The sequence below is a fragment of the Protomyctophum bolini genome (genome assembly GCF_963924005.1).
Source record: "Protomyctophum bolini genome assembly, chromosome: 19".
Classification (NCBI taxonomy): Eukaryota; Metazoa; Chordata; class Actinopteri; order Myctophiformes; family Myctophidae; genus Protomyctophum; species Protomyctophum bolini.
The window spans coordinates 14,943,913-14,958,328 of NC_137880.1; the positions used below are offsets into that span (position 1 = coordinate 14,943,913).

The following is a 14,416-nucleotide window of genomic DNA, read 5'->3' on the forward strand; positions in this document are numbered from 1 at the left end:
ACAAAACAGGGACAGTGGTCTTGAGTACAGTACTGCCCCGTCCCTAATGCTGTCAGTCCATCCATGCTGCAGCATCTCCAGTGACGGGAATAAGATGATCCTTTTTCCCATCAACTGAGTTTGTCTTCACTCTTTCATCATCCCTCCCCCCCAACACTCCCTCCACCCCCTCCTGCTCCCAAAAGCCTGTGCTGATGTTGCAGTGGGGCTGCCTGCCTGTGAAGACATATATACCGAGGCAGCAGTGCTCAGATCAGATGTTGCAGTGGGGCTGCCTGCCTGTGAAGACATATATATACCGAGGCAGCAGTGCTCAGATCAGACACGACATCCCTCCCCCTCCTGAGCGGACAGCCTCACCCGGAGCCCCTTTGGCAAGACGCACGGCAGCTGTTCCGGAGACAGATGAACGGTGAGGCGAGAGAAAGCCCCGCTGACCGCTTACCTCCAGCATCATCCATCATCTCTGACAGCTCTCGATCATTATTCATATTAATAAAACCTTCCCATCAATATCGCAACGGCCGGGATATTCCCCGGTGAGCTGCTCCCCTCTCCGTACTCCATGTGGCTTTGTGCAGGCTGTATGTCATAAATCTAAGCCCCGCGCCGGACCCCTCTGTACTCCCCGACAACAATCCCTGACTTCAACAAGGTATATAATGGCAAAGCAGCATGGCTGTTGGTGCTTATTGATCAGATGTATGTACCTGTATAGACGAGGAGATATGGCCGATTTATACTTGGTTTGCACCATATTGTGCACCGAAAATAGCAGATCTACAAGCTTGCCACGTTGTGAACTAGTGGATTGTCCATTTCCATTGTGCTTGCACCAGCATAAATCAGGTTTTAGAATAAGTTGTGTGTGTGTGTGCGAGTGTGCCTGCATGTGCCTGTGCCTGAAGAGACACGGATGCTGTGTTGCCTTGGAGGACAGTGTTGTTGAAAGCTGCAGTATGAATGTAGCTTGATATATTTTATGATCCATCACCCGCCATGTCCCTCTGGACCAGATGTACCTCTGCTTCTGTGTTGGCTTCTATCTATCTACTTTAATTCCTGCTCTCCCTGTACAGTTTCTCTCTGTGTGTGTGTGTGTGTGTGTGTGTGTGTGTGTGTGTGTGTGTGTGTGTGTGTGTGTGTGTGTGTGCACTTGTCGATGAATACCGATGTCGAGAGTAGAGGCTGACTTCAGGTACATTCATTCTGCATCCTGTTTGAGGTAGTACATACTTTTGCCTTTTTAGAGGGTTAATTGTAAGGCCAAGGTGTACTGATTTGCAACAAAATGCCTTTCATTCTCGGCTTCTTCATGAACACACACTCCGTGACACTTTGATGAGCTATATGCAATGCCGATATTACATGAATGCTGTTTCATGTGTTATGTTTGGCCATGAATGGCCCTATTTAACCGCAAAGCACTAAATATGTTCTTCTGCGCCGCTCTCAAGAAGTTGGCAATAACACATTCAACCCGCGCAGTGTGCACAGTATAATATAAAAAATATATATGTACACTAGTAGGTCTCTGCCGATTATATAAGTGTTCACTTCTCCTTGATACGCGCAAATGTGACCGGAATAAGTAATTGTTTGAACTCCACGGAGAACATGGCGTGGGGGGAAAGCGGAGCGCCTTCCTCAGATGTAATCTCCTTTTTCCTGGATGAAAGGACCCCAGTCATACCAGACCATCTACTCCCTGCCCACCAAGCCTCCGCGGAGCAGGTCTGTAGCTTAGAAGGAGATTACAATGGATTTAGTACTGATCTCACACACTTCTTTGCAAACCTAGTCCCCCCTCCCTCCCCCCACCATGCACGCACGCACGCACACACACACACACACACACACACACACACACACACACACACACACACACACACACCTCACGTCCTCTACCCACCAAAACTCCCCGTTCCAATGTTTCAGCATGAAGGCAACGGGATCCGACATTGTCCCGAACCGACTTTGTACTATAGCGAAGTAATGGAGAGAAACGATGGGACACTTTTTTTTGTGATGAGAGCGAAAGCCTGTTTCAAAGGGAGGTAAAGGGGAAGAGTTCAGTCCTATACCAGCGAGCACACAAGACCACAGAGCAACTGCTGATGAAGGCAAAGGGAGGGGTTCTTTTTCATTTAGTTCTTTAAACTCCAAAAGGAGTTCTGTGCAATCTGGGTCAGCGGATGATAATGGGGTGGGGTGAGGGAACTGTCAAGGTGGAAGAAGAGGTCACACTGGATGGAATGATCATTGGAATCATTCAGATTCCTGCAGTGTTGTGCTGATGGATTTATTCTCTCTTTTCGTGCTCTCCCAAATGCAATATAGGTCACTCCTGTAAAGATTTGTATGCACCGCACGGAGTGGGAGGGAGGAGAGGGCTCACTGGTGAATAATTAATACGACCGGATAGTTACATTGAGATAATCCGATGTTTGTGTACCAAAATTCATTGGGATGAGCAGCACCTATATAAGCGAGGCTCAGGCAAAGCCTCAAAGAGTACGTGCCAAGCAAGGGACCTGGCCAAGTTTGAGGTGATTAGTCATGTTTATTTGTATAGACAATGGGAATCTCCCACAGGGACACGCTGTAAAAGTTCCAGCAAGGAAAGCAAGAATTTCATCATCAGCTCATAGTTTTCAGGTTCACATTCCTCATGACAACACACTCTTTATTTGGTGTGTTTTGTTGACCCGAGCATATAGCCTACCGCTGTAATGCTGTCATTGCGTGTCAAAGTAAAACAATAAAACATGCTCTATATGACTTAAACATATCACAATAGCACATTGAGTACTACGCTGAATTCTCTCATGCTGTTCTGTTGCCAAGTAAATGTGAGCCATATGGTGCAGAACTCCCCTAAAGCCACAATATTTGACCGAAGTTGCACAATGGAACGCAGAAATGATTTTCAGTGGGTATATCGTTTCTTTAACCCAGCGTGACACACTATTTGTGTGGTGGCAAAGGCCTAATGGTTTGAGATGTTTTCTTTTGTTTGTTTTTTTGCTGTGAATCCCCATCTCCCACTTTATAACTGTCCAATAGCTACATACAGTACCTACCTTGTTCAGTTAACTTCACACACCACATAAGCAAGAATCTCTAAAACAATTGATCATTTTCGCATGATGGCCATTTTGTTCTCTCTTCATACTCTAGTCTATGGGGAAGAAATGCCACTCCATCAGGGTGTAAATGGAGAGCAAAATGGCAGCTGTGTGAATACAGCGAGATGTAAACAGCTCTCCCTTTGACATTTAAACAGCCTTTCACTGGCAATTCAGATCGAGACAATGCAATAAAAAATGCCATTGTTGTGTGAACAGTACGCATCGGTCTTTCCGCTCCACGTGGGAACTTCATTTGAACTATGTTCTGCATGCAAAAACAAGTCTATTTTGCACTCGGGTCGGTAGATTCATCACACTGAGTGATCACCCTCCACCAAAATGGTTTTGTATGAATATGAGCTACTGTACACTCCTAATAAAAAGGCTGAGCAGGCCCAGTTGACCTCAATTTTGGACCGAGCTGGCAAGAGAAAAAGATTGAAGTGGCTATGAAATAGTTCATTAATGGGGCACGGATTGCATGAGCTTCTCAGTCTCAAAGACTGCTCATCTGGCTAGTGTTTCAGTAGGTGACTAATATGATCTGCATTTCAATCTAATGGCAGATGTTCTCAATCTTTTCAGGCCGCGACCACCCCAAAATAATCATCTGACTAATCGCCTCATATTTCATCCTATGATGATATCCTGATTAAAAGGGTCTCTTCCAGGATGACAATGATGTGCATGATATGCGCATGAGTATGAAAATGATGTGCATCATATGCTATGGCCTTCAGGGACACTAGAGCTCCACCCAGATGAACACATATTAGACAGCGATCTCCACTCCACCAACATCATGAAAACACCAAATGAGAGATTATTTTGTTTTGAAAAGTATTCCCTCCTCCAGTAACGTTCCAGAGAGTTGAAACTCTTGTGGCAGCTCGTGTTGGCCCAGGCCTATATACACCTTACCGAGACACTGTTCGGTCTCCCTTTAATTGTCATGTCTGTAGACTCAGTACTGTCTACTGTGTATATCAGGACATCTTTACAAACTGGAAATCTATAGATTGCAAAGTTAGACCTAGACAGGAAAGAACAAATGGAAGTTTGAGGCGAAATCCAACTTTATTACGACAAGCAAGACAGAACACAGGCCTACACAGGCAAGCAAAACAAGGCAACCAGAACAGACACAGACAGGAGACAACTGGGTAACAAAAAACAGGCTTATCGAAACAGGCAAACTACAACCGGCTAACACAAGTTCATAGTAACGGATGATCTTACAAACAGGATAAGGCTTTTAACCACTTGAACCCTAGCATTGGGGAACGTTCACAAAAAAATTGCTGATCTCATCTGTGCAATGTGTCGCGTTGCACTTTTGTTACATTGCATTGTCGCATTGTGAGCTTGTAGATTGTCTTATTTGGCTATTTTTGGTGAGATTTGGTGTAAGGGTTTTGTCTAGAATGAAAAAAAGAGCGTACCATGCACAGTAATTTAATGTTTTCATTGGTTCAATATACCTACTAAAGGTTGTTCAATATCATTAGTTGGCTTGTTTCTGCCGGACAGTGACAATATGTGTTGGGGTTGCTGCACGTATTCAGAGTTAGACCTAAGGCCAATTCTAAAAATGCGTTCTGAACAGTAGGCGTGTATGGTGTATCGGCTATATTACCCATTTTAATTACTGTGCTTCTATTCATTCTAAACATCTTATAAATTACAGCCATCAGATCTAGGATCTATTCTCAACAATGCGAATATCCTACTGTACTGTCTGTACATGAAACAGTTTGTTACAAAAGTACAGATTGATTTACTCATGAGAAATTTTAATTTAAATATGTTTTGGGATACTGAAATCACTGTGTTGGGTGAAAGAGACCAAAAAAAGAAAGGTGCAGATAAATATTGGAATGTGAAATCAACACCAGCTCCATCTGTTTTAAGTTCTTAGAACATCTCACAGTCTTTGCTCCACTGCTGTGGCATCTAATTAGTGTGTTTCATCTGCAGAGACAACAGAAGCAGACTGGTTCTATGGTTTGCCTGAAAGAAAAGCATGATCATTGATTCAGAGTGTAACGCTTTCATGCTTTTAAATACTTCATTTTACATCTATGCAAAATCAAGTGGAATAAACATCCACAATTAATTGCAAAAAAACTCCAGCAATTAGTTGCCTATTCAATTCTGATTTAATTAATTGATTAATCATTGCGGTTGCATGAGTTTATGCCCTTCCACTTAGGCAGTATCGTATCAGCGATTAACCTGGGGTAGCAGCTATGAATCATGTAGCAAGATATTTCAGATGTTGGACAGCTTAAACCTGCTTTATACGATTTGTCGCATGACGGTGTCTTGTGCTGTCCCGGTGCAAAATGTTTTGATATTGTGCAATCTTGAACATCATCGTTCACGGATGATGGTCATAATTTCTCAGTAAAAGTTTATCTTGTTTGGTCATATATATATATATATATATATATATATATAGTGCAGTACCGGTTATCAAAGTCCTTTGGATGCCAGTCTGGAGCCACTTGGAACACCATATATTTGTGACGTCAATATAACGCCAGGCAGCTCCATGTTTGGGCATTATTGGGCGTGAACAGATGCCTCCAGCGGCATCAATGACTGGGGTGGCGTGCGTGCGTGCGTGCGTGCGTGCGTGCGTGCGGGTGACTGACTGTAATGCTCATTGTAAAGCGCCTTGGATAAAGGCGCTATATAAATGCATTCCCGCACGTCTGCGCTGATGCGACCGCCACTGCAGTCAACACTGTACCGTCCCCCATGAGCCCTCAGCAATAAATATGCCACGGCAATTAGCTTGGCCGGTTTTAGAGATATGTGGACAGACATAGTCAGTAGTCAGAGATTTGTGGAATGCATCGATAGATGTCTTGTCTATGAGAGAGGGGGGGGAGAGAGAGAGATACAGAGCAGCCTAATGGTTGCCTAGTCTGCTTTTGGTTAAGAGCAAACCACAACTTCCACTCATTATAAAGACATCAAAGTGCAACAGAGATACGAATGAAGCAGCGCACCATGATGAACTTTCCAACTGCAGAATACATTGGGAACAAGAAAAGGGGTCCAATTGCCTCGAAATATGCATTTAAGAGATGAAGAAGGAAAAGTCATTATGTTCAACCTTAAATGAAGAGACAAAACAGGAAAAGGCCTTGATGTTCCTCTAATATAATTTTTATTACAATTTCCTGATGGCAAGATCTTTCCATTCTGAGCCTGTGCCTCTTTATGAAACACGCTGCTTAATATTTTTAGCATCACATCATTCTGGCAGTGATAATGCATCACACAGGAGATATATTAGCTGTCATCATTTTTCCACTGGAACACAGCATACCATGGGCTATTGCAGAGGTCTATGAACCCCAGTGTCCCTATTTTGGTAATATGCGAGTGTTCAGTAAAAAGATGTGAACATTGGGCGAAAATAGAAGAGCTTGTAGATCAGCTAGTTTTGGCGAGGAGATTTGGCGTGACCTTGTACATGGTTAACTGTTTGATAATACTGTGGTCTTTTATAATGAATGAAATGTAGTTCGCACAGTTTTCTCCGACTTACAGTGTTTCCTATGGAAGGCCAGAGGGAAGGTCTTTCATCATGTTTAATAATGGCATCTTTGTGGATCTTCATGTGTGAAGTCTATGACGTATCTATAACATATCGTTGCTGTCGAGCAGGACCTCTAATTAGCTCTGAAAAGGTCGACACACACACACACGCACACGGACACACAATGAGAGACAGCGAAATCCAAGTTCGACCGCGACGGGTGCCCATGACGTTTGCCGAGTCGCCCGACCATCTCCTAGACGCTCTTACAGCGCAGAATATTGACGGAGAGAAGCTCCTTAGCGGGAAAGGCTACGTGTGCATTTGTAAGAAATCCACAGAAAGCTTTTCTTCTGTTGTTATTGAACATATATACAGTAACCCCCAAGATCCAAGCCGGATTGACTTCCATTTTAAGATTATTTCAAATAGCTTACTGGCAGTGTGAACGAATACCAAACGAGTCACCCATTTGACCAACTTGCCCGAGCGTACAGCCGGCGGAACTGTCCAGCCTGATATTCCTAAAGTAGCCCACTGTAAGTAAATTATGCTTCAACGTTACCTTATTCCTATTCTTAAACTCAGTAAAACTATGCCTAAACCTAACCCTATTCCTAAACTTAACCCCAGTAAAACTATGCCTAACCCTAAACTTATTTCTAACCTTATCTTTGGAAAACAAAATAAAGAATACAAGAACCGCCGCACCGAGCGGTCGGCTTGAGGTCGGCGGAATAAAACGAGGGCGAGATGAATACCGGTAATAATAGTAATGGAACAATGGTACCCGACACATTGTGGAAAAGACTCTGCACTGATTGGTCCAACACGCGTTGGTTCAACACGCGTTCCCAAACATTTTCGCCCGTGATCCAAAAGAGAAGTTTTATATCTCCCCAGCCGGGACCCAAACTAGTGAAAATATCCGATCTACAAGATGATTGGGAACCTAGTGATATAGACTTGACAAAGCTGTGTGCACTGCAGTGGATTTGAACACCTAGACTTTGCGGTGGTGGGTATGTACTTGTACACTGTGCCACCCGAGTGCAGAGACTCATCACAAAATAACACGTTTTTTCTTAAAACTATGTTGATCTCATATGGACTTGTTTGTGGTTTATATAGAGCCATATCGTTTCACCATTTCATAACTTGTGGTATGTGTTCCTTGGATGGATACAACATTGTGGCTACTAGTAAAATCCCATCATGCAAAATATGAATGGGAGTTTGACTTCTGGACTCCACAAACCAACGGGTGACTTTATATTATATATTGGTCCATATTGTCTTTTACAATATATAATGTGCACACGCACAGATGTCTCTTCCAGAGACCTACACATACACACACATACACTTATACACATACACATGCACACTCGTGCGCACGCACACACATATGCACACCACCACCACCACCACATTGACCACAAGCATTTGCTCTCCCTTAGGCTACACAAATATTACTTGCCAAATCTCTGTCACACACACACACACACACACACACACACACACACACACACACACAGTTATCTATTTCTACTTCCCCTCCTACGCACTCTCACACATGCACCGCATCCACATCCATCCGTGCACTCTGTTTCAGCAGGCACTCGTAGCCACTGCAGATATTATTGCTTATACTTACCCTGTAATAATGAAGTAGTGATTCCATTTGATTTGTCACAACTAATCTGATGCATCCCAGCCTCTCCCGGAAAGATGTCAAAGAAGAGAGAAAGTCACAAACCTCGTATCTCCACATTTCGACCTTTGAGGTTTTCTCCCTGTAAAGTGTAAATGAATGCCCTACTTAATCATACAAGACGTGTTGTTTGGGTTACTCTAACTTGAAGGTCTTCAAAGTCTAGTCTACGACTCTACGTGTTGTTTGGGTTACTCTAACTTTAAGGTCTGCAAAGTCTAGTCTACGACTCTACGTGTTGTTTGGGTTACTCTAACTTTAAGGTCTGCAAAGTCTAGTCTACGACTCTACGTGTTGTTTGGGTTACTCTAACTTTAAGGTCTGCAAAGTCTAGTCTACGACTCTACGTGTTGTTTGGGTTACTCTAACTTTAAGGTCTTCAAAGTCTAGTCTACGACTCTACGTGTTGTTTGGGTTACTCTAACTTTAAGGTCTTCAAAGTCTAGTCTACGACTCTACGTGTTGTTTGGGTTACTCTAACTTTAAGCCTCTCGGACGGTATTGATGTTGTTGGTAACGTAGGAGAGATAGTTTTAACATAATTTAACTCTTGAGAGTGTAAAATGAAATAAAAATGGAACCGTAAGGGTTTTACGCTCCTCTCAAGAGTTGAATCGTGTCCATTTAGTTACCAACTCTCCATTTAGCTGGGGACCACCTGGCACTCCCTCAAGGGGGGAGTCCGGGGACCACTGGTTGAAAACCACTGCTATAAAGGACCGCTGCCCACCGCTGTCGGGCAGAATCCTCTCATTTAACCTTTTTGTGTTTTTTCATAAATTAATGACCCACTTGATCATACTATTACTACAGCGTGGCACCGAGGTGAAGCGGTGCGTTTGAGCTTGGAGGTCTGCTACTTTTGCTATGTTTTTATTTGAATCCTGATTCCTGAATAGTATCAGTTTTGGACACATGAGACGATGTACATCCCTCAATTTAGGCAAAAAGATAAATTATATAAGTAATATAAAAAAAGTATAAACAAACTAACAGCAAGAAACACAATAGAAGAATGTATTTTGAATGGTGATGCTTTCTATACAGAAGTTTTAGACTTTCATGTTGATATTTGGTGCTAATTGGTTGCATGGCATAGTGTACATTATACTGTGTGTATATGTATTATTCATATTATGCACTGCTGTTAACTAACAACTTTTGGCATATTTTGAGTCACAGTATATGGAAAGATGATCTCTGCATACTAATGCAGTTCAATTGCAGTTCACCGAGGAAGGACAAAGTTCTTACTTTCCTTTACTTTTATTTTATCAACATATGAAGCAGTGATATTCCCTGTCTGTCACCGGCTTGTAGATCTGTTATTTCAGGCAACGTCCCATGACTAATTATAAATCAGGCTTTTCATACTATATTATACTCTACTATACGATAAATATTTTGCCTGTCCTCAACATGTTTTTCAGGTTTTCTTTCTTGCTTTCTTGCAGTCCCTGCCTCTCTCCTTTTCTTTTTTTTGCTTTCTTGGATAAAAACACATTTTGTCCAGTTCTTTATACACCTGTGTAAACCTGTGATGTGAGTGACCATAGAGCACCGAAGACTGTCGTAATTCACGCAACCTGCGTGAATTACCTGTGTGTGTGTGTGTGTGTGTGAGTGTGTGTGTTTGTGTGTGTGTGTGTGTGTGTGTGTGTGTGTCGGCAAGAAATCGCTAACGTTACCATCACCAAATCAATACATATTTGACATTGACAATAGTGCCGGGACAATGTGTTTATTGTTGGACCACAATTCTTATATGAGACGATTCTGAGATGACCCAATGTTGTTCTCCGTAGAGAAATGACTTCTGTGAACCCTAGGGGATGAAACCGTGACGTCAGGACTTCGCTGCTCTATAAGATGATTCAGATTCTGACATGAGGAACTGCACCTGTTTTTGAGCACTGTACATAGAGACACAAGAGGCGAGTGTTTAGAAAGAGAAGGCGACGTCACATACCAGTGAAATCAATAGCTGAAAACCTCAAGATGATGCCACCTGTCTATTGTACTCAATGGACGGGGGGGTCGCTCGTTCTAAATTGAGTTGGGAGGAAGCTCCTTTGCATCCTCGTGTAAAGGTCATGGTGTGTCAGAATAATGGGCTGTTGGAATTGCCCCGCATGCCATTAAGGGGACCATTCATTTACTAGAGATGAGTAGGGGGGGGGGGGGGGTGACGACTCCCCCCTCATTATTTATGATCATGTAGAAGTGTTGCAGTGAGAGGAAAAGCAAAGTTATGACTCGCATGCTTATGACTTTCAGGGGTGCAATAAAGATATCACTTTGCTAGCAGACTGCCTTTCTAACTGCCCCTGTGTGCCATGTTCAAGGCTGTTAGGAAAGCTTTTGAGCACTCATTCTCACTCTGCTCAAATAAAAGCGTCATTAAAATAAAATACATTTAAATAAATTGTATTTTAATATAGAGAAGGGATCACAATAGGTTTATAATTCACGGTTTTGGTCATTCTGTAATGACACAAGCTGGCATAAATCTGTCCAGAAATCCTGACCGGTATAAAATAAAGAAAGAAATACACATTTAAAATCTTCAGCTCCACAAGTTTCTCTCACTCTCTCTGTCTCTCTCTGTCTCTCTCTTTCTCTCTCTCTCTCTCTCTCTCTCTCTCTCTATCTCTCTCAAACATTGGCAAATGTACAGTTCTCATCTAATGCGATGACACAAACCGTGAGGCAAAGTGATATAATATCCAGTGAAGAACTGATACGCTATTAATTTTTGGAGAGATTACAAAACCATGAGGGACTCGCAAAGTCATAACATTAAAACATCATAAATCCAACACAAATGTTTTTCCCCGTTGCTCTCCTCTCACTAAATTCATTATGTTCACTAAACAGGTCCCTGTGAATCCAGGGAAGATGGGAGTTACATGTCACGGAGGGTCAGGAAATTGCTGTTTGTCAAAACAGTGAGTCATCCTGCGAGCGAGGACCCGAGTGGAGCTGTTGCGGCCATCGGCGGAGCAGCGGTGCGTCATCGATGCAAGGTCAGAGGTCATGTTGGTTCTTCAGAGCCAAGGTGGAGCTCGGTTCCTTAAAACATGTCACTCAACATGCGCTTAGTGTCGGGACATCTATGAGAGAGAAGCAGACATAATACCGATGGAGATGAAGCTGTCTGTCTATACCGTATCTATCTGTTCATCTCGTCTATCGTTAATTAACCTCGCGTCACCAGACTTTCCACCGCAGAGGAAAGCCTGGTATTTGTTTTACAATTACAATTTAGGCATTTAGCAGACGCTCTTAATCCAGAGCGATTTACATTAAGCAAGAACAAAAAGCATGGCAAATTGGCAATACATCACATACATAACAAGTAGTTATCATGAAACATGCGTAAGCTAAGAACGTATGACTGACGCTCATAGTCACGATGTCATCAAGATTTTTATTTTTCCAATGTTTCGGCAACAAGTTGCCTTCTTCAGGGAATGACATACAAGGAGTTACACCAGATATTTATAAAGATTGGAAGCTATAAGAACTTAACAGTGGAGTATCTATATAATGAAACTATACATATAAACTATACATACTATAACTATACTATACTATACATATTTACTATAAAGTGCTATGACTACATCGAATGCAATTCTAGTGCTGTCTACGTAACATGCTATAAGTCTGTATAAAATGCTATCTAAGTCTACATAAAGTGCTATCTAAGGGGCTAGGGCAAGTGCTACGGGCCATGGAGTCTGAACAGTTGGGTTTTCAGACTACGGCGGAGGATTGGGAGTGAGGCTGCAGTTCTGATTGTAATGGTCCATTACGTCCATTACACTCTTCTCCAGAAGGGAGAAGAGTTTGGGACGTGTGGAGCGTTGTCCCTGCGATTTTAGTGAATTTACTTCCAGTTTCCCTGCGTTGACTGATCTGAGTGAGCGGGAGGGTTTGTAGGGTTCTATCTATCTATCTATCTGTTACAAAGGATATAGCATGAAGACAGGGAGCAGAGAAAGAGAGAGCATAATTATTCTGCAAGTTACCACTTGCACCTGGTAACTACATTACAGAAAGCACAGCACAGCAAATCAACCATCAAATCTACATGCAGTCTAATCCCAAGAACAGTGTGTCTTGCATGTCAGAAGTGCGAGGCAGAGCATGTGCGCTCTCACGTGAGGGTGTGCGCGTGCCTGTGGGAAGCTGGGGGTCGTGATCGCAGGGCCAGCGGTGCTGCAGCTGTGGCCCTCCTGAGACGTGACCCCCAGAGTCATGCGCTCAGATGGGGCTCAGTATCTCTGTAAGTAATGCCCGGTTCGATACTTGGCCACACATCGCGTCATGTGCCGGAAATAGCAGATCGACAAGCTCATGATGCGTCGCACTGCCACGCGTCGTGAGCTTGTAGATCTGCTAATTCCGGTGCGCGACACGGGAAGGCTCTTCACCACTGGGCTCTGCTGGCCAGCTGACGGGAACAGCAACATGAGGAAGTCAATGTCATTTAAATTCATGGTCACGCACACATACGCATACACACACACCACGCCAGGCCATGCTATAGGACTTTAACATTGATCTACTTTAAAAAACAGTTCCGTGTTATAAGAGTCCCTCGGCTGACACAAACAATTTGTTGGGACGGATTCATCTCCTCAGGGTGTGAACGCTAATATAATACACACGCGCACACACACACACACACACGCATTCACACACACTGACAAGCAATGTCTTTGTTTTGCAAAGCAAAGTAGACTTTTTGCTTTTTCTGGCCTCCCAAGCGGCACCTCAATCCAATTCATAAGCAAACATGTGAGTCACACACACACACACACACACACACACACGAGGGCCACCAGTGATGTATTGTCGTCCCCCATCAGCAGCCTTCTAGGAGGATAAAGCCGTACTGCATGTGATCAGGCCGGGGATCAACTCACTTTCAATTTGCTCCCTTCCAAATGCCTCACTTGAAACAGCTGTTCTTGCAATATAAATAGAACCCTCATTCTAAATCAATTTTAACCACATATGAACCCTGGCGTCCCTATTTCCGGGCGGCGAGAATTCTGACAAAAGAACACATCTATACAAGTTCCCTTCTCAAGGAACCACCCAGACAGACAGACAGCAATACAGAATCCCTGCACACTCATGGTAAAATGTGTGAAAATTAAATTTGCAGTTAATTATGATCTACTGGTAGTATTGTGCAATTGACTCTCTTACCGTAATAGCTGAAGGCTATTGGCGAAGTATGCAGATTGCTACATCACATTGTGCACCACTGTGGAGCCAGAGAGGCAGTTATCTCCCGTAAGCGTGTTAGCCCGATTTATTTTACCGAGTCCCTGCTGGAAAGGGGGGGGCATGCACCCCTTAAAAAGAAGCAGCCTTGTTTGCTTATAGTAGAAGACCAAGCAGAGCCCTGTGGAATAAAATAGCACTGTCAACCTGTGCATAGCCTGGAACTCACCTATGCTTTTTATGGCATAGGCAGACTAATTACTTAGAGCGACAGAGAGAGAGAGGAGCGTGTGTGTGTACATTTGTGCGTGTGTATGTCAATTTTACAAAGGTGCAGACGATCAGAAATCAGCAGAGAGTGAGCAATGTTTGCGCTACTCTATGCCGAATTGAAGTGGACTCAGACCCAGACTTTTTTTTTCCTCCCTGGAAATAAAAACGTCTGGGTTTCCGAGGCTAACCTGTGCATGCAGAAGCTTATTTTAGTTTTTTACTTGTGCATGGTGATGAATTACTGTAGCTGGAGGAACGCAATGGAGAAAAAGTTGGTCATCACCCTGTTGCTTAAGTTATAGTCCCTCGCACGATAGTGCCACACACCGGAACAAGCCGATGCACAAACTGCGGCGCGTTTTTAAATCTGCTTTATTTTTAGCATGCAACGCCGCACCATGCAAACTAACTATTAGGCCTGAGTTACTGTTTCTCAATGTGGGGTCCTTGAGGGGTACCATAGGGTCCCCATGTAGCTAAATGATGAATAGGCAGGAACCAAAT

General features: G+C 43.3%; 1 protein-coding gene across 1 annotated transcript in view; it reads left to right on the top strand.

The window, feature by feature from the left end:
- The window catches only part of LOC308334571 (CREB-binding protein-like), a gene marked incomplete at both ends in the record, with an annotated part of 61,494 nt that extends 48,851 nt beyond the window's left edge, over nucleotides 1-12,643 (top strand). The window contains one exon of the mRNA XM_080791371.1: nucleotides 12,593-12,643. Coding sequence (XP_080647497.1) covers nucleotides 12,593-12,643 — 51 coding nt within the window. The remainder of the gene's footprint in view (nucleotides 1-12,592) is intronic.
- Between the last annotated feature and the right edge of the window lie 1,773 nt (nucleotides 12,644-14,416).